Raw genomic sequence first — 21,910 nt, forward strand, 5'->3', positions numbered from 1 at the left:
TCCATTTCATGTAACTTTATATACTACATGGGATTTCAGATTTTTATCAAAAGATGATTTTCGGGTGGGCAAGCAGGTTCTTAGTTTTCTCACAATAGAATTTAAAATGCGATTTTAAAAGTAAAAAAAAACAAAGATCTGGTAGCCCTCCTTTAATTCAGCTGCTTTCCTTCACAAGCAAACAAAAGCAATAAATGTCTGAAAAACAATTATGTAACAAAAAGAACTTGTAACGTAGGAAAGCTTCAATTTAAGGAAACACGGCCGAAGAAAAAATTCACATTGGATTCCACAATAACAGAAATTATAAAATTTTATAATTTTTAATTTTAGAAATCAGATGGTTCAAAATAAATTTCAATGCAGAAGGTATATGACAAAACTATACAGGAAACTTAATAAAAAGGATTTTTAAAAAAATTACTCAACATGTCATGCAATTCGGTTTTTTCAAAATAATTTTCAATTTTTCGAAATAAATCCGATAAAACAATTTACTCAATCAGTCTAATTTAGACATAACAAGATCAAACTGAAGCAATGGAAACCGCTTAAGCTAATAATTTCAAATGGAAATCCTCAACGTCCATCTTAAACCTTTATTTGGCTGAAAGGTACTATTTTCAAACAGCTGTAAAAATGGGTAAAAACATCAAAGATATTCCAAATGAAGCAATGCATGCGTTCATTTTGGAAATATCTTTCTTTATTGCACTTTACTTCTTGATTGCATCTACCGCAGCAACGGCTGAACTTTATTTCTTGTTTGTTTTCTTTAGTTGAATTCGTTGGAACGTTTTGTGCCACGAATCTTGTTTTCTGTCTTGTTTTCAAAAAGATAGGCAGAAGTGAAGAAGAAAGACTCAAACAGGCTTGTGAGCAGCACTGACGGTTCAACTGACGGTTCATTATACGTTTTTGACATAAAAGTAATTAATTTTGCATTAATTTTATTTTCGATATTTTGTAGTATGAATTTAAAGCAGCATTAAAACACCAAATTTGACTATTATAAACAACAGAAAATTTGTAATTTACTTTTTACAATACATTACTACGGTAAAAATAGCATGAAAAAAAGTTGTGTTGTGAGAAATTAAATATGAATCAATATGGTTTGAAAACTAAGTACAGCAGTAAAAGTAGAGAAACAACACTGATCCATTGCGCTAAGAGCAGACAAATTAGCGCAAAATGATCAAAAAACAACTGCTACGATTAGCACTGTAAAAGTCAGTTCTGAAAGAACATGTTAACAATTGTTGTTCTTGTTTTCAAAAAATGAAAAAGTAGAGCAGTTACAAAAACAATAGAAAAGCTAAGGAATAAAAATTGTAGAATCCAATTAAGAGTAATATCAAAAATTAAAAGAACGCTTAATCTTCTTAAGTTGTTCTGATTTTTTTGATTGTTCTACATTTTTACATGTTCTAACAAATTCTAATAAACTAATACGGTGATACTTAATGGATAGTAGAAAACCTGATATTAGTAACCCTATTAGTCAGAACCATGACCGTCTTATGACAAGTGAATGAACGAGAAATTTAGATCATGCAGAACTAAAAAACTGAAATGCGCAAAAGCCAAAACAGTCAAGCGAAAATTTTGCACCCTTTTACAATAAATGCTTCCAACTTCGTTCGACATCAAAATAAAATGCAAATAATTGAATGCTGATTTGGCCCTGCAGGTACACCAACTCAGTCCAGTAAAAGAACCAGATTAGAGGTTTTCAGATTAGAACTACAAACTTCAGTTTCATGAGGAGAATATCAGTCTCATAATTTGTAACTTAAACAGGAAACTGTTGATAGTGATTTGCTTTTTCTTGCACACATCCAACTGCAATTCAAAAAAATTGGGTCAATATTATTGTAAAATTGATGATCAAATCACTGATCAATACTTCTGCAAAGTATTGACGCGGCGTTCAGGTACCGCAACGTTGCAAGGGAAAACAAATTAATGAAAGGTTTTTAAGAAAAATTTTAAGATGGCTGGTAGTAAATGACTATCACACGTCTCTGATTTTTATTGTTCAGTTACAGCTACTGCTGAAAAGAACTTCTCCCCAAAAAAGTAGCTGATTTAAGTAACTTATCAAGCTCCAACAAGAATCGTCAAGACAGAGTCAGAAATTTTTCGAGGCCGACCCATTTAAACGCAATTTTTAGAGCATAAAAAATTGGGCATATAGAACACGATGAAAAAAGAAGCATTATGCGAATAGCTAACTTCATAGTGAGCTAGTGTTCCCTTTTTTCGGCAATTTCCATCTGTTTAAAATTTTTATCCAGCATCCTTCGCATTGCATCTTGACCATAAAAATATCTTCAAAATCGCTCGAAAATTATCAGATCAAACCAGAGAAATTATTGAAAACAGTGACAACTGCGAGTCGTTACTTCAGAAACATTTTTCACGATGAACATTAACTAAGATTCATTACATCTGACAATTGAACCCACCATACCATATAAGCCCACAACTGCATACTTTTAAAATTTTGTTCATGCTAATATGGTGACAATTTACATCAACATACAAAGTTAAGCAGAAAAAACTAAGCCACTTTAAAATTTTGACGCCCAATTCAAGATCACTTACACCATCGAATTGAATCGGAATTATACATTCAAACTCAATTAGCAGAGTCAGAAGTCATCTTAAGTGATGTTAGTCAGGTATGATGTAAAATCTTAGATGTAAAATCTTAATTATTTAGTCAAGTGTTAGATGAATAAGTAAGAAATATGAAGTCAACAACACAAATTCATTTGCTGAGAAACAAAAATTTAAAGCTAATAATATTAATTTTGCTGCTTCAAGCATTCAAAGCTAAAATAATTTGCATGCTTTGTGAATACTGAGCTTAGATTCATTAAAAAATGCCATTCTGGAAAATAGTTTCTCACTGGTTGATTGAGAATTAGACTTAGGAACGCAATTTCTACAGCAGTTCTTGTTTTTTAATGTTGTTTGCTTTTTGGGGGTCAAGATCTAAGGATCTGGTAGTACCGCCCATCCTTCTAGTGCTCGCAGACAATTTTGGTTTCCAGCAGACGCCTTCCCGCCCTACATTAAGTGTGTAATTTACGCAGACCGAACTGAAATTCATCTACAAATACAAATGATTGGAAAATGTTTTCTCACTGTCGGTTGATAATTTTACTTTAGACAGTTGACTAATTGCCCATGTGTTTGGTATTTTGTTTTTTGATCGTTTGTTTTTCGACCAAAACTTCTATGCATCAATCCAAATTTTTCCATTTTTTGAGTCTTGAAGGAAAGCCTTTTCAATCGTGCTCCTCTAAAAATTTTGCACTCTGTACATACTCAGCTCATACTCAATTAAAATTAACAAAATACTTGGAAACGTTTTCCTATCAGTCCAGTTATAATTTGATGGCAATAAATACTTCCGACAGTTTCTCCGAAAATTTTTGTGCTGTTGCTTTGCTTGTTAAAAAAAATTATAGTAGATGGTTTCTCAGCTCAGTTTACAAAACATGTATTAGGGGTCAGTTGGGAGCGGGGGTCCATTTACAAGCACCCCTAACAGTTTGAATTTATGTCGCCTCAACAGCTTCGGTGAATCGCATAGCTCAAAGCTAGTAACTCTTAGCGAACTGCTCAGTAAATTAATGCCCTCTGTGTTTTACCTGTTTCTCCTTTTTTTCAGGACAAAAAGTCAAATGGTCAGTCAAAAAAACTATCCGGCGAAAGAAGAAACGTCGGCAGTATCAAAAATCGCGTTTAAATTATAGCGGTAGAATACCACAAAACAACTCGACAAGTCGTGCAACAAAATCACTAAAACTAACCTTACCTAAGTGAGAAATATCAACGAGAAAAAAAAATAAAAAACCTAATTGCCTAATGAAATTGTAGAAAGTACCTGAAAAAACGCATATACAATTTTTAGCTCAGGAATGTGGTGGCGAGGGGTTGGTGGGAGCTGGTAGGGAAGGGGTTGGCGGGGCGATGAGGGTGGAAGGCCTCGGGTAGGTAGGTGGGTTGATAGGTTGGTTTGAGTTAGGTTAGGTAGGTTGGTGGGTAGGTAGAAGGGGTAGGTAAGTGGGGGGGGGGGGGGGGGGGGGTAGGTGGAGGTGATGGGAGATAGGATAGGTGAGGGTTCCTGTAGGTTGGATTTCTTGAAGGGACTATTTCAGGAATGAAACTTCTGAAAAGGTCCCTTCGACCTTAAAAATTACCACCAGTTCCTCATTCTATTCATTAGAAACTAAGCTCCTGTTAAGCTCTACGTCAACGTTCTAAAATAGAAGTCAATGTTAGAAAAAAATACGTCGAATTCAGGTCGAACAAATTTGCTTCAGCTTTGAAAAACCTGTAGAATACCAATATCCCTCTTCGGGTCGTTAAAAGACCAGCAAGACTAATATAATTGCTGCAAACTTTCGTGCTATATCGATCTTCACGTGCTATTTTTTACATAGTAACGTGCTGTATAGCAACACAATTTGTAAGAAGGCGCTTAAAATACGCTTCAAGCGCCCACTTACAAATTAGAAGGCGAAACAGAATATATTCGAGAATCTTTAAAGTCTTACAGGATTTGTTCAAACAATCCTGGTTCAGACTTGATTTCGACTTCGGGTAACCTTCAACGTGTAATTCTGATCAGTATCTTTGGGGACTCTTTTTAGAATCTGGATAACTAGGGCATTTTACTAATCTTCTAAGATGAAGGACTCACCGACTAACTGGACAACAGCTTGAATCAGTTTGGCAATGTCTTTGTTAGACATTAGCTCCGCTCTGCCAGTCTCCCGTGCTGCTATGTTGGTTAGGCATCCTACCAAGCTAGTAACGAAGCGAGATTCGTCACTTGAATCATTTCTGTAATAACAAGTATCATAGAGTACTTTCAGCGCCCCAACTACAGATAAACTACTGTAAATAAGCATGTACACGTAGGGGTTTGCAAATAATCTGTTCTGCTCAAAAAAAGTTCTCCGTGGAAATTATCTCAATCAAACGTCTGTCAATATTATCCAGATCTCTACAAAGACAAAACGCGTTGCCTCCAAAGCCCAGTCGAGTTGCCAAATGTATCCAATATAAGGCTCCAGACCAATGTGATCTCTGATCAGACCATTTCCGACCAAAGTGAGCTCTAATAAAACTCGACTGAGAAATTGTCCAAAATTTTCTGTGACTATGGCGCAGACTGCTTTCAAGACACTGTTCAGACATGCATACGCAAAAAATGTCTGATAAGATCAAACGTTTTTGCTACATGAGCCAATGCAATCAAGATCAATAATCAACTCGTGGATTTGTACCGATAAACTATAAACCGCATCTGATCAGACTCTCGTGTGTTGCAAGTACGTTCAACGAGCGCTTTATTATCAGACCCTATTCAGATAATTTTCCAGTCAAACGGGGTCTGATCAGAGGTCGCCTTTGTCGGGGACATAAAAACTTAACTTCGTTAATAACCAATAAAAGTATAAGAATAGTTATGAATTTTTGATAAATACAGTGAGAACAAATTACAGCTAGTCCTAAGGTTCCTGTAAATAACTACTCCGGGCGTATTGATCTCAAACGACAGTCGAAGGGTTGACTGTGCTTGCAGCTAACTTAAGCACATGTTGGCTAGCCTCAGGGGCGAGGAGTAAAAGCGAGGGAAGGGGCAAGGGGTAATGGGAGGGGCTTAAATAGTAGGAGAAGTAGTCCAACATCTTCATCACAGAATTAAAATCCACCCCCTCAACCATTCATCAGCAACTTCGGTTAACCGTAGACCTAGAGCCTACTAAAATTCCCAGAAAACCGCTAAGACTCTTAATGCCCTCAGGTTCTGCCAGTTTATCTCGATATTGGAAACAGAAATATAACTTAAATCTCTCAAGCGAGCAAAAGAATGTTGTCGAATGTTCTAATTAAAGAATGAAAAAAAAAACAGTCACGTGGAACCTTTGCATTACTAAAATACACTCATGTTTACCATAATTGTCTCAAATTCTCGAGAAAAATTAAAAATTGAGCTACCAATGCCAAGTAACTTTTTGAGGTAATTCACTGTTTTGAAGCTGGTTTCCACTTTAACTTGCATATTGACTAATCAGTTTTAAGAACTCACGTATAATTGAGGGCAAAACATTTTCAGTCATGATAATTTGTTCAGTTGTAATAGTTTCACAACAATTCCAACGGCCGCTTGAACATGGCCATGGTTCGTGAGTCATGGCCGCAGGCCGTAATCTCATGTCAGGTTGAAGGCAACACTTAATTTCAGGCGATGACAATCAAGATTATTTTTCAATCTAAGCTTCAATTTTTTCCCATATATCGTCCATTTTTATTTTTTTTACTGACAGATGCGTTCTGTGTTGAGATTCAACAGTACATCAGCACGCAGCACTGTGATCAGAACACCACTGAAAGTCTGTTGGGGTTGATCAAAACCAAGGCGTCCAGATGCTGGCAACTGCCAGTCACCTCATGAACAGATTTCGAATCACTGTAGATCAAGACGTCATTATGCAAAGCTGTTCAACTATTCGTAAAAAACATAAATTAATGGCATAGTCAATAATTTTTTTTCTACACTTGAGTTTTCTTTTTATTAGCAACACTTTTAGAAGAGACTTCGTTAGTTGAATGAATGATTGAAAACGTCAATTTTCATGAAATGAATATATTATATCAATATTGAGAGATTTCTTCAAGTTCAAAATCATTCTCTGATCAGACTAGTTTGAACGCACTTTAGTCTAATAAGATCCAACTTCGAGCGCACTTTAGTCTGATCCGAGGTGGTTTCGAGCGCGCTTCAGTCTGATAACAGGCGATTTCGAGCGTACTTCAGTCTGATCAGAGGAGGATTCGAACACACACTAGTCTGTCTAATCAGGGAGTGACTTTCGAGCGCAGAAGTCTGAGCAGAGCCGGATTCGAGCGCACAAGTCTGATCAGAGGTGGCTTCGAGCGCACATTAATCTGATCAGGGGTGACTTTTGAGCTCACAAGTCCGATCAGAGGAAGTTTTCGATCGCACTTTAAGTGCACACGGAGCTTCGAGAGCATTATAGTCTAATCAGAGGACAATTCAGTCTCGGTCAGTCTGATCAGAGGTCGCATTTGTCTGGGGGTGGTCTGATCAGAGGCCATTTCGGTCTGGAACTCAACCTGGGCAGCCACCCACTTTTGTATCTTGCACAATGCACGGCGAAATTGGACTACCTGCTTATACTTAATCCTCTCAATTGGCCGGTTAGTCGTGTCCAATTTCTTTGAAAATGGCCACGACTCTTCATTTCGGTTCTTCATTCCAAATCTTGGCTAAATGCAAGGGAAAGGAACGTCTGAGAGCTAGCTACCTGGGATCAAGTTTTCTCGGAAATTGTACTCCGCTGAAGGAAGTTGAAGCAGTGAGTGGGGGCGACACAAATTTTCCAATCACTTTGCCTGACAAATTGACCAATTCGCTGAGATCAGAGCCACAGAGAGATTCAAGTGCATCGTCACTCTTCAAAGTCTAGAAGGCAAACAATTTCTTCTCGATTTCAGTTTTACAGCAACTACTTTTCAACTAATGAATTGATTTAGGAACCTCATGGGAAAATGTCTCACCTAATGTTATAAGTTTAAATTCCTGAAGATATCTAAAATATAACTGAAACATACATCTATATTCTTCTATTTGACTAAGAGTTGACTTAGAATTTACTGGGAAATCAAATAAACTGTTTTCACTTCATTCGTCAAAATTAATATGTTTTTGATGTACGTATGTTCACTTTTTGTTTACAGCTTGAATAAACTTCTTTCAGGAAAAAAATAATAAAGATTCAAATCGTGACGAAAGGTGAGAGCAATGTGTTCCTCATATCAAGGATTGTTCAATATCCTATATTCAGTGTCAGTTGACTCATCAAGACTCACTATCAAAGTTTAGCCAGAAGAGCTTGTTCTAATATTAGTCCCGTCCATTTTATTACACTAAAATTTTCACAAAAATAGTTTTTCAATTTTCCAAAACCTTGAAAGCAAAAAATTTCGATTAACTCAAAATATAAGTACATCCAAATGAAACAAATGTAAAAAAAAGGTTGAATATTATCCAGTCTATCGTATGGCTTAACTAACTTCGGTTGCTAGGTATACTGATTTCACAGTTATATCAACAAGACGCCAATACACCTCAATACACCCATCAAGAAAGATCAATTATTTGTCAGAGAAAAGGTTTACTGAGATTATCTTGAAAGCACATAGAACTAATTCTTTTTAGAATAATTGAGCACTCTGCCTTTTTTCTAAAGCAGAAAATATCATGAGTGTTAACTTAATAAAGTTAAAACCCATTTATTGAATGGAGAAAATTGGTTCTTCGGCAAAATTTGAAAGCCAAAAAAATGACTAACCGGTTCGTTTTTGATTCTTCTATGTTGATACCAACAAATAATGTAGCACTTATTGATATTCAGAAAAATTTTGAAAACTAACACTGAAATTCAGACTAAAATGTACGAGTTCATTAAGTTTTGTTTTTTGAGAGAAATGATTGTGATACAGTTACAAATTTAGTATACAATCTCGACTACTAATTGACCACGTTGTGAATTTGATAACGTTGTGAAAAAGTATCTAGAATTTAGTAGTGGGGAAAAAGGGGCTATTCCGCCACTTCCTAATCGGAAGACGACTGAATACCCCCCTTTTCCCACTACTCTATATAGCATACAAATAAATGTAAATACACACAAAAATAATAATATGATCAATCCCCTCTTTTATCCACTACTCTACATACATACTAATCTGCGAAAATTCACTTCTTATTCATTTTAAATCTGTCATTTCTTGTCTCACTTAGTGCAATCCACTAGTACAGAGTTAAGCTGGTAATTGTCCATTATCAGACGGAGAGTTCGGGTTCTATCTCCACCGACTCCGGTGGAAGTATCCCAGATACTAGTGTAACTAGAGAGATCGTGTAAAAGGCACGTAAACAAACTTGCGACAAAACTTGAACAAAAAAGAAAACTTGAACAAAAATTGAATGAAATATTAAAATAATGATTTTCATATATCCCCCTAATCAATATTTAATCAATCTAAAACTAAAACTTTCTGTCTCACTTGGCGTAGTGGTTAAATCATCGAGTCTAGTTAAGTTGCTTTAGCAAACAGAAGGTTTGGGCTTCCTTCCTCACTAACTCCAGTGAACGTCCCCCGACTCGGATGAATTACTATGAAACTAAGTGAGATAAAAAAAACCAATTTCACAGTAAGGTTGATCAGTGAAACTGCTTCGCAGATCACTGCTGTGAGACTGTTTATGGGACACACTGTGATGGGTATACAGTCAAAAACACTGAGATCGGTGGAAACACAGTGATTAGTGTATTTCAGTATAACTAGTGAGACCGTGTAACAAGCACGTAAAACCAAATTGCGAAAATTGTTGTAACCACTTCGTAGATAACTTGAACAAAAAGAGCACAGTCAAAAAACACTGAGATTGGTGGAAACACAGTGATCAGTGTTTTTCAGTGTAACCTGAACAAAAAAACCAGCTTAACTCTTTTATAAATTTTAAATTTTGATAATATTTATATAATATTAAGATCCTTGTTTATATTTACTACTTGGTCAAGTCATCATTAAGCTAAAACCCAAAGTAATAGCAAAACTTAATAATTTATTTAAAAAATAAATCAAAAGACTGCTCACGAGTATGAACAATAAAAAGCAATGTCATTGAATTATGAAGAGTTTTAGTCTTGTTAGTCTTTGTTTTTGACGTTATTTTGCAAAAAAAAACAACAAAATCAATTTAACCGTTCAAGTAATTACACTGAAACTGGCCACGTTGAGGTTAATGAACGCGTGACCTTTGATCAGACCCCAATCAGGCCCTTGTCTACACTGCCCTGAGCTCAAACTGATTTCCAGGCTCCGTAAATTTGGTCTGGAAGCACACCTTGTTTTTGCTCGACTTAGGTATGATGAGTTGGGATCTCAAATTCAGACATGTTAAGGCTTTTGGGCTTTACCAAAATTACCAAAACCTGTTTTATAAACTTTTGTACTGATCAGACCAAATTACAAATTTTAGCTTGTGTCAAGACCTTCCACTGAAAATTGTGACGAATTTCGCGCAACCGAGGCTTTTAGATCTTATAATGTGAGTAGCATTATACTCCAATTGGAGCCCAGCTAAAATGATCGTTTAGTAATGTGTATATTGGTACCTCCGCAGCATAGAGCCGCGATACGGTACCAATATACACATTACTCTATTTCACTTTATATATCCACTACTCTGTATTCACTTCTATATTTAAAATCTATCATTTCTTGTCTCACTAAAAGCAAGCCACTAGTGTCGAGTTAAGCTGGTAATTAAATGTTATCAGACGGATAGTTTGGGTTCTATCCTCACTGACTCCAGTGGACGTCCCCAGACACTAGTATAAAACTATTGGGACCGTGTAAAAAGCACGTAAAACCAACTTGAACAAAAATAACTTGAACAAAAAGCAAACTTGAACAAAAATTGAAAAAAATATTAAAATAAAAAAAATTTTCATATGTCCCCCAATCAACATTTAATCAATCTAAAACTAAAACTTTCTGTCTCACTTGGTGTAGTGGTTAAATCATCGAGTCTAGTTAAGTTGCTTTAGCAAACGGAAGGTTTTGGGGTTCCTTCCTCACTATCTCCAGTGAACGTCCCCCGATTTGATGAATTGCTATAAAATTAAGTGAGATAAAAAAACTAAATTCACAGTTCTTAGAAATGATGATCCCTGCTGTGAGACTGTATATGGGACACACTGTGATGGGTATACAGTCAAAAACACTGAGATCGGTGGAAACACAGTGACTAGTGTTTTTCAGTGTAACTAGTGAGACCGTGTAAAAAGCACTTAAAACCAGATTAAGAAAATTGGTGTAACCACTTCGTGGATAACTTGAACAAAAAGAGCACAGTCAAAAAACACTGAGATTGGTGGAAACACAGTGATCAGTGTTTTTCAGTGTAACCTGAACAAAAAACCAGCTTAACTCTTTTATAAATTTTAAATTTTGATAATATTTATATAATATTAAGATCCTTGTTTATTTTTATACTTGGTCAAGTCATCATTAAGCTAAAACCAAAAGTAATAGAAAAACTTAATAATTTATTAAAAAAATATAGCAAATTTCAAAATAATAGTGAAATCCCTCTTTTAAGAGCGAATCACTCTTTAAGAGCGAAATCGCCCCTATCGGAGTGATGCCCCAGTACAAAATCACTATTTATGGCGCTTAGAGAGTGATTTCCCTCTTTTTTAAAATAATTTTAAAAATTATCTAAATTTTTTAATAAATTTTTATTTTTTTTACTTTTCTATATTTTTTATTTTAAATTATCTGTACTCTTCAATAAATTTATATTCTCTTTTACTTTTTCTATATTTATTCCATTATTAAAAATAAATGATACAAAATTATAATATTTACACGAACAACTTTCCCCAGTTTGGGTAATAGCTCTTCGATGATTTAAATTTCTACTAAATCCTCTAGTTAACGTTAATTCTACATCTGGATGTTGTTTCTTTACATGAGCTCTTATCCCATCATATAGACAAATAACTTTAGCTGAAGTACAATTTTTACATGTATACTTACTCTCATCAAAATCAGTTAGTGGTTTTACAGAATTACATTTATTACATTTTTTAGTTAAGACTTTGGTGTTAAAGTTAGTTAGAGTTAGAGTTATAGTTAGAGTTAGAGCTAATGCTAGAGTTAGAGTTAAAGCTAGAGTTAGAGTTATAGTTAGAGTTTATGCTAGAGTTAGAGTAAATGCTAGAGTTAGAGTTAGAGTCAATGCTAGAGTCAGAGCTATAGTTAGGGCTAGAGTTAGAGTTAGAGTTAATACTAGAGCTAGAGTTATATCCAGATTCATCTTTATAAGAACAATCAGTTTTCATACAAATACCACTTAATGTTTTATCACCACATGCACATTTACTAATTTTATCTTCATGATATATTGAATGATGAAAAGCTAAATTAAAAGGGAGTCCACATTTATGTTTACACTCTAAATATTTTATAACCATTTATAATTGGTCAGATTTCAATTACACACATCATATTTAGCCAATATCTCAATTAAATCTTTAGTATTATCTTTAGATAGGATACACCTAGCTAAATATTCCTTCCCTGTCGTATTGAGTGTATTGGTATCACATCTTCTCTAACAAAATTTATAATTTCTCTAAATTCTTCATTTTTTACAAATAGTTTGTTTAAATATGTTTGTCCCTTTCTATTTAAAGTTCCCATTTCTTCATCTATATATTCTTCTTTTATCTTTTCGATGAACTGGTTTCTCTGCTTTTCTTCCCCATATCCAAAATGGTGAAACATGGACGAAGTCCCATTAACCAATGTACTTGCTCTATTTAATATATTACTTGCATTCGTTGCCACATGCCCAGCAGTTTTTACTGTTGTATCAGGACTCATATAATTATATGTCATAAAACATGTACCTATAATTCCTAAAATAGTTGATGCTAACCTAAAACCATCAGATTTAACCATTTCTTGTGTTAAACCATCATTCTGTATTTTAATACCTTTTAATGTAAGAAGTTTATTAAAATAGAACTGATAATCATCATGATTAATAGTATTTCTATCTGTAGCATTTATCATGAGTGGTTTCATATATGCTATAAGTTTATTTTTGTCATCACTTTCTAATTTATCTTATAAACTAAAAGCTTTTAAATCAAGGAAACCAACTCTCGAGCCATATATCCTAGTTCTGTTTTTATCAATAATAATAAACGTATTCTCTTTCTTATTATATTTAATTATACCATAACGAAGTTCATCTGATATTCCATCTGTACAATTATAATAGTTACTATTTAACTCACTAATTATTTTATTGAAGTTATGTTCACATTTATATTTTTCATTAAAATTTTTAAATAGATCAGCTCCATTATAAGTTGTTAAAAAAATAGTATCTCAACCCATTCTTGCTGTATTAATTATTTGAGCTGGTTTATGAAACATTACAAACATTTGAATATTATAATGTCTTCCTTCTGTGAAATAATAAGCTATATCCTTATTTAACTTATCACCCATATCGTCAAGAACAATTACACTATCTTTGAATTTAGACTTATTTTTTGATGTGATCATAATTATTTCGCATGTATTAAACCCAATATAAATCTCACCAGTCGCAACATCTATCCAATCTCTATCATCTTTACATACTATGATTATATTTTTAGCTTGATCAATGAACGAACTTTGTTCGTGGTTTACCAAATTAATTCCCTGATCTTGGTCTTGGTTTTGATCTAAGTATAATTTTAAATATTGTCTAATAAAATATGTTTTACCTGTTCCAGTTCCACCATAAACAATAGTATGTAATGGTGACTTTTCATATTCAAATCTAACTAGACTCCTATTCATAAATCCACCAAAACTTTCTTATAGTTTTGTATATTTACTTGGTATTGAATCATATATTATATAACAAATTCCAATTAAGAGAAAAAATTATAACTGCGCTACCTGGCTCCATTTTTATACCTATTAAAAATGCTTATCCTAACTTTTGAAGAATTTAATATTAAATTTAATATTGATAATAATGCTATGAGTGATATCAGAATAAAAGATATAGGAAAAGGTATAAGTCTAACACCAATTGAAATATTGATGAGAGATCAAAGTCCTAAAACAATCTGTGAACCTAACTCCAACACTATTGTAAATTTACATCCAACTGCTGGTACACATTGGGTTTTAGGTATAAGAAGAGAAGGTGGTCCAACATTTTACTTTGATAGTTTTGGTGTTGAGACCCCACCATTATTTTTAGAAGAATATATTGATCTAGGCTCTAATGAGAATACAACAATATGATGAGCCTTATTGTGGGGCTTATTGTTTATATATGATCTATCTTATTGATAGAGTATTTAGAATTAACAATGCTTTGAATATTCTAAATAATCAATGTAAATATCCAGGAATATATATTGATTGTTTTTGTTTAAGTTGTAATGTTAATGATAATGTTAATGTTAATGATAATGTTATTGATAATGTTAATGATAATGATAATGTCATTGATAATGATAATGATAAAGATAATGTTAATGATAATGATAATGCTAATGATAATGTTAATGATAATGATATTGTTAATGTTAAGGATAATGATAATGTTAATGTTAATGATAATGATAATGATAATGTTAATGATAATGGTAATGTTAATGATAATGATAATGTTAATGATAATGATAATGATAAAGATAATTTCATATATCTATTTGGTGAAAAACATCAAAGGGTAAATCTAACAACAAAGAATATCCGCGAACAGACTCCGTCTGTGGTAAACCAAGCAGTTACGCTGATCCTAGTAACAATATCTCTGTAAATATAAATGAAGATCTACAATCATGGCTAAATGATGATAATATAATTACAGAAGCTACACTCCCAGAGAACTTTAGATGTATAATATCTGGTCCTAGTGAATACGGCAAGACATTCTTATTATAAAAACTAATTCTGGCTAGAAAATACTTTGATAAGCTATACAACATTGGTCCTACTGGCGATCAATATGAAGGTCTAGAGAGAATAAATCATAAAGCAGATGTCGAGTTTGTTAAAGATATAAAAGATTTACCCTCTCTCGATCAACTACCCAAAGACTTAAAGAAACCAATGATATTCGATGGTGTTAGAGCCAAAGAACCAGTTATTAATGAATACTTTTGTAGAGGTAGACATAATAATTGCAATATGATATATCTTAATCAAAATCTATTCACAATAGATAGACCGAGTGTTAGAGAGAATTGGAATCTATTTATTGTATTTGAACAAAGAAGTGAAGTCCTCATATCTATATATCAAGATTTCTTTAATAATTTTGAACTTAGTTATAACGATTTTTCTAATATATGTAATAAGGTATGGAAAGAGCCTTTTAATTATATTGTCATTGATATAACTAAAAATAAAAATATTAATGGTAAACTAAAAATTAATTGGGATCGGAGAGTTTTGTAGTTTAGTTTAAGTTTATATCAATATCTAGAGTTAGATCTATAATTTAGACTAGATCAACGAAGTTGCTGGTTACACCAGATGTAAAGTAAACCTTAATACATCACCATAAAAGTCTATAGGTCTTCCATGCTCATCTTTAATATGAAACTCTAAATATTCTATTCTATCTTTTACATTTTGATACAAGATATTAGTTGGTATAATATTTATCAAGTAACCTGGTTGTTCTGTTAGAGTAAAAGTATATAGTATGTCTGTGTTATTCCCATTATCTTTAACACCAGATATCACATTACAATGAATGTTAATAGTACTAAAACCCATAATATCAACAATTTTCAGAGATATATATTTACCTTTTTTATAAACTATTTTTCTAAAGCCCAGTAATGGGGCTATTGAGTTTTCTACATCAAAGCTGAGTGCTCCTCGTTTTATTTCCATTAAACATTTCCTCGTATTCTTATCAGGTTTTATTATAACATTACCATTAGTTTCTTCTTTTATTAATTCTGCTATGTCAGTTAACTCATATGATCCTGGTGTAATAGTTGAATATAGCAACGGGATTTCTTTATAATTATAATTAAGGACAGATGTAAAGTTTGGGCTAGAATGGGGCTTCGCCCATGTTGGGGTACCAGGGCCTACAGCCCATTCACCATTAGAGTTGGGGTTAGAGCTAGAATTAAAGTTAGGGTCAGAACTAAGAGCCTGAGGTAAAGCTTCTTTACCATCTAAAACAGTACTAGCATATAAGAATTGATTATTCCTTCTATTCACATTAAGCATTGAGTTATAAACTGATAATCTAATTAAACCTAATTTTGTTGTTATAAGTATAGGTCCATTAAAGTTGAACTTTTCTGTTGGCTTTATCATTCTAAAGTTAAATGTATGCTCTTCTTCAGTTTTAGTTAAAGCATCATGTATCTTTTGTAGTTCCCATAAGATTAAGTTATCCGTCATTTTTTGACTTAGAAAAATGGATTTTAATTTGGATACAACTTATGGTTTTAATAATAATATATACAAAAGTAAGATTATAAAATATAAACCCAATAATCTAGCAACAATGAATACGGTTAATACTAATATTAATATCATTCTCAATAGAGAAGAGAATCATTTTAATTTGCGTGATTCGTATCTAGAGATAGAGTTTGTGGTATTAGATAATGCTGGTGGTGTATTTGCTGATAATGCTAATATCAGATTAGTTAATTATGCTATGATTGCATTATTTAGTTCAGTTAAGCTTGAAACTAGTGGTGGTAGTTAATGATAATGATATTATTAATGTTAAGGATAATGATAATGTTAATGTTAATCTTAATGATAATGATAATGTTAATGATAATGGTAATGTTAATGATAATGATAATGTTAATGATAATGATAATGACAAAGATAATTTTATATATCTATTTGGTGAAAAACATCAAAGGGGTAAATCTAACAACAAAGAATATCCGCGAACAGACTCCGTCTGTGGTAAACCAAGCAGTTACGCTGATCCTAGTAACAATATCTCTGTAAATATAAATGAAGATCTACAATCATGGCTAAATGATGATAATATAATTACAGAAGCTACACTCCCAGAGAACTTTAGATGTATAATATCTGGTCCTAGTGAACGCGGCAAGACATTCTTATTATGAAAACTAATTCTGGCTAGAAAATACTTTGATAAGCTATACATCATTGGTCCTACTGGCGATCAATATGAAGGTGTAGAGAGAATAAATCATAAAGCAGATGTCGAGTTTGTTAAAGATATAAAAGATTTACCCTCTCCCGATCAACTACCCAAAGACTTAAAGAAACTAATGATATTCGATGGTGTTAGAGCCAAAGAACCAGTTATTAATGAATACTTTTGTAGAAGTAGACATAATAATTGCAATATGATATATCTTAATCAAAATCTATTCACAATAGATAGACCGAGTGTTAGAGAGAATTGGAATCTATTTATATTATTTGAACAAAGAGGTGAAGTCCTCATATCTATATATCAAGATTTCTTTAATAATGTTGAACTTAGTTATAACGATTTTTCTAATATATGTAATAAGGTATGGAAAGAGCCTTATAATTATATTGTCACTGATATAACTAAAAATAAAAATATTAATGGTAAACTAAAATATAATTGGGATCGGAGAGTTTTATAGTTTAGTTTAAGTTTATATCAATATCTAGAGTTAGATCTATAATTTAGACTAGATCAAAGAAGTTGCTGGTTACAGCAGATGTAAAGTAAAACTTAAAACATCACCATCAAAGTCTATAGGTCTTCCATGCTCATCTTTAATACGAAACTCTATATATTCTATTCTATCTTTTACATTTTGATACAAGATATTAGTTGGTATAATATTTATCAAGTAACCTGGTTGTTCTGTTAGAGTAAAAGTATATAGTATGTCTGTGTTATTCCCATTATCTTTAACACCAGATATCACATTACAATGAATGTTAATAGTACTAAAACCCATAATATCAACAATTTTCAGAGATATATATTTACCTTTTTTATAAACTATTTTTCTAAAGCCCAGTAATGGGGCTATTGAGTTTTCTACATCAAAGCTGAGTGCTCCTCGTTTTATTTCCATTAAACATTTCCTCGTATTCTTATCAGGTTTTATTATAACATTACCATTAGTTTCTTCTTTTATTAATTCTGCTATGTCAGTTAACTCATATGATCCTGGTGTAATAGTTGAATATAGCAACGTGATTTCTTTATAATTATAATTAAGGACAGATGTAAAGTTTGGGCTAGAATGGGGCTTCGCCCATGTTGGGGTACCAGGGCCTACGGCCCATTCACCATTAGAGTTGGGGTTAGGGCTAGAATTAAAGTTAGGGTCAGAACTAAGAGCCTGAGGTAAAGCTTCTTTACCATCTAAAACAGTACTAGCATATAAGAATTGATTATTCCTTCTATTCACATTAAACATTGACTTATAAACTGATAATCTAATTAAACCTAATTTTGTTATATTAAGCATAGGTCCATTAAAGTTGAACTTTTCTGTTGGCTTTATCGTTCTATTCACATTAAACATTGACTTATAAACTGATAATCTAATTAAACCTAATTTTGTTATATTAAGCATAGGTCCATTAAAGTTGAACTTTTCTGTTGGCTTTATCGTTCTATTCACATTAAACATTGACTTGTAAACTGATAATCTAATTAAACCTAATTTTGTTATATTAAGTATAGGTCCAATAAAGTTGAACTTTTCTGTTGGCTTTATCATTCTAATGTTAAATGTATGCTCTTCTTCAGTTTTAGTTAAAGCATCATGTATCTTTTGTAGTTCCCATAAGATTAAGTTATCCGTCATTTTTTGACTTATAAAAATGGATTTTAATTTGGATACAACTTATGGTTATAATAATACTATATACAAAAGTAAGATTATGAAATATAAACCTAATAATCTAGCAACAATGAATACGGTTAATACTAATTTCAATATCATTCTCAATAGAGATAAGAATCATTTAAATTTGCGTGATTCGTATCTAGAGATAGAGTTTGTGGTATTAGATAATGCTGGTGGTGTATTTGCTAATAATGCTAATATCAGATTAGTTAATTATGGTACGATTGCATTATTTAGTTCAGTTAAGCTTGAAACTAGTGGTGGTAGGACTATTGAATATATAGATCATTGTCATCCTAATCTATTGATGTATAAGTTTTTAACTAGTACTCATGATGAATATGTGAGTGGTTTTGTTAGAAATCAAGGTAATAGAGATAGTCAACTTAAAGATGACCATACTGCTGCAGAACGAGGTCTTATGTATATGATGGTTAAGATGAGTGATCTATGTGGTTTCGTAAATGATTTAGAAAATATTATATTTGGTTTAGGATTTAAACTAATATTAAAAAGAAATAATAATGATAGAACTCTATTTAGAGTTAATGCTGGGGCTGATGCAGTTGGTAGTGATGGTAATATAGTTATTAGAGATATATCATGGTGTGTGCCTAGTATTGATCCTAGTAATGACAATAGAATTATTGTGCAAAAGGGTTTAAGTAAAAAAGAATAATGTACAATTTAGTTATTATGAAAGAAAGAAATTTTATAAGAATGTACCCAATGCTACTAACTTCTTGTTTGATCTAGGTATGGAAAGTGGTATGGAAAGACCACAATATATAATAGTTGGTTTTGAAAATAATAATGTTAATGAACAAACTCATGATGCAAGTACATTTGATATAATGAATGTTACTGAATGTTATTGAAAGATTGGTAGTGAGTTTTATCCCGAGGACAGAATGAATATTAATTCTAGAACTAATAATTATAATGAAGCTTTTAAAGAGGTTGTTAGCTTTAATAAAGATTATAATGGGCTACAACATAGTATAAAACCATATATAAATCATAGAACATTCAAAAGTAATTATAGAATATATGTATTCGATACTAGATATCAAAGTGATCATATAGGTCCATAACCAATACAACTTAATTTTAAATTTAGTACTGCAGTTGCAGATGTTATATGTCATGCATTAGTATTAACTAGAAAGGATATTAGTGTTAAGAGTGATGGTAATAAGATGGTTGATATTATATCTTAGGCCTAGTTATAGTCATGGTCATTGTTATAGTCATTGTTATAATTATGGTGAAACATGGGCGAAGCCCCATAGACATTGTCATGGTGAAACATGGGCGAAGCCCCATATCTCTAAACTATTTCTTACATGTCTTAACAAAACCCTTAGCATAAATAATATCTAATTTCTTTTTATTCTCTTGAGATAGGCCCTTAGCTTCAAGCTTTGTCTTAGGCTTAGTCTTCGAGCTTCGCTCGCGGGTGGCACCCGTAGTCTTAGGGTTAGGTTTAACAACAAAAGGATTATACTTTTTAACTTCCCTTATTTTTTATATATAGAAATGAGTCTTTTGCAGAAATTTAAAACTAATTCATATTGTGTTGGTGGTAGACATTATAGTGGTAATAATAACATAAGAGGTTTTATTACTTCAACAGGTACTAAAATGTTAAAAGGTAATTGTGTTAAATGTAAGAGAAATAAGTCAATGACTGTCAGTGTTGCAACAATAGAAGCAGAGGGATTGAAAGATTTCTTTAAAAGTGTTGGTAGAGCTACAGTTAACTTCGAAAAGAAAGTTGTTAATAATCCTGTAAGAGCATTAGAAATAGCAAGTAAAATAGGAAGTGCAGCTGCATCTAGAAACCCTAGAGCTGTTTTATCAGCCACACCTGATTTAATTAGATTTGCAACTACTGGTGAAGGTATAAAGGTAGTACAAAAAGGAAGATGGTTATACTTAGGTACAAAGAAAAGATAATTTAGTTATAACTAAGACTAAGAATATAGTTTCAGTTAAAACTCTATATCTATCTATAAATATTAATACTAATATTAATATTACTAAAAGCATTGTTATTACTAAGCACTAATAGCTTTAATCTAAAAAAACACTTGACTTATTTTTCTTGTTCTTCTTATATTTTTCATATACCTTGACTAATTCATTATATTCATCATTATCTATTTCATCATTATCTTTCATTGATTTAGTGTATAGTTTACTAAACTTGTCGCTAGACTGTTTACTTAAAATATACATTTGTGAATACTTTATAATTTTATTTCTTATTTTGGTATTAATTGTTTTTGATAATGAACCACAAACAGTTGCTGTAGCAAAAGCTGTTGGTATAGAATAAGGTAATCCAATACCTGTTAATGCCACTGATGTTGTTGTTGCCGTTGTTGCAAATGATGATAATAGTATTTCTGTTATCTCAGCTACGTTAATATAATTTTTATATCTACTTAACTTCTTATTATAGTTATTAGTTTCAGTTTCATAATAATTTCTAATATATTTTATATTGTTAATATTGTTGTTAAATTTATTATTAGCTTGAATCTTATCGTTTAACAGCCGCTCTGATACTGAAGACCGATCTGGATATAGTAATCTCTCACTCGGTGCCGTTGGATTGGTCATGGACTCCGTCATAGCTTTGCTTATTTTCATTAGTAAAAAATCTTTCTATTTTTTTCATTATATCTTCTTGTTTAAAACCATAATGCATCTCAAGTCTTGCTTGCTCTTTATTATCAACCAATGTACTTTTTAAAAGTATAGCAATTATATATTGTACTATAACTTTTTTAAGAGATTTAATGTATTCTTTCATTTCTCTTAGACTGTTAGTAAACATATCATCTAAATGTATGTTAGTAATATTTTGATTAAATTTATTATTATCGAATTCTAGTTTTAATTGATTATATTTAGAGATAGTATCAGCAGCAACTTTATTACAAAACTTAACATTATTTGTGACTTCATTTGCTGATTCAATAAACTCATTAATTAGTGTTTCATCATTAACTTGTGTTTCATTTAGTTGTAATGTTTTCTATTTTATTATTAGAAGATAATAAGTTATTGTCACAATACTCTTTATTAACAACATCCTTTTAATCTATTGGAGGATGTACATTTGTAATTTTATAGGTATCCTTCATATCAATATTATCATTATCTTCTAGGAATAACCCACGAGCCTTACTTAGTGTTAAGTTGTTTGTTGATGTTGATGTTCACTGCTGTTTAGCCTGATTGAATCTGTTTCTTGTCATTATTTATATTAAGAAATATATTTAACGATTCTAAAACTTTATTATTAGATTCAAAGTCAAACTCGGATTTTATTAATTCCTGTTCTTAATATTTACCTTCTATTATCTCACCTTTAATATATTCTA

At 32.0% G+C, this 21,910-nt stretch overlaps 1 protein-coding gene across 1 annotated transcript in view; it reads right to left on the reverse strand.

Moving 5' to 3' along the window:
- Positions 1 to 21,910, reverse strand: part of LOC142354957 (heat shock factor 2-binding protein-like) — a 37,430-nt gene that overhangs the window by 2,308 nt on the left and 13,212 nt on the right. Inside the window, exons 3-4 of the mRNA XM_075407289.1 lie at positions 7,356 to 7,513; positions 4,721 to 4,863 (exon numbers count right to left, since the gene is read on the reverse strand). Coding sequence (XP_075263404.1) covers positions 4,721 to 4,863; positions 7,356 to 7,513 — 301 coding nt within the window. The remainder of the gene's footprint in view (positions 1 to 4,720; positions 4,864 to 7,355; positions 7,514 to 21,910) is intronic.

Source organism: Convolutriloba macropyga, unplaced genomic scaffold, assembly GCF_964194025.1.
Source record: "Convolutriloba macropyga unplaced genomic scaffold, txConMacr16.3 SCAFFOLD_1010, whole genome shotgun sequence".
NCBI classification, from domain to species: domain Eukaryota; kingdom Metazoa; phylum Xenacoelomorpha; order Acoela; family Convolutidae; genus Convolutriloba; species Convolutriloba macropyga.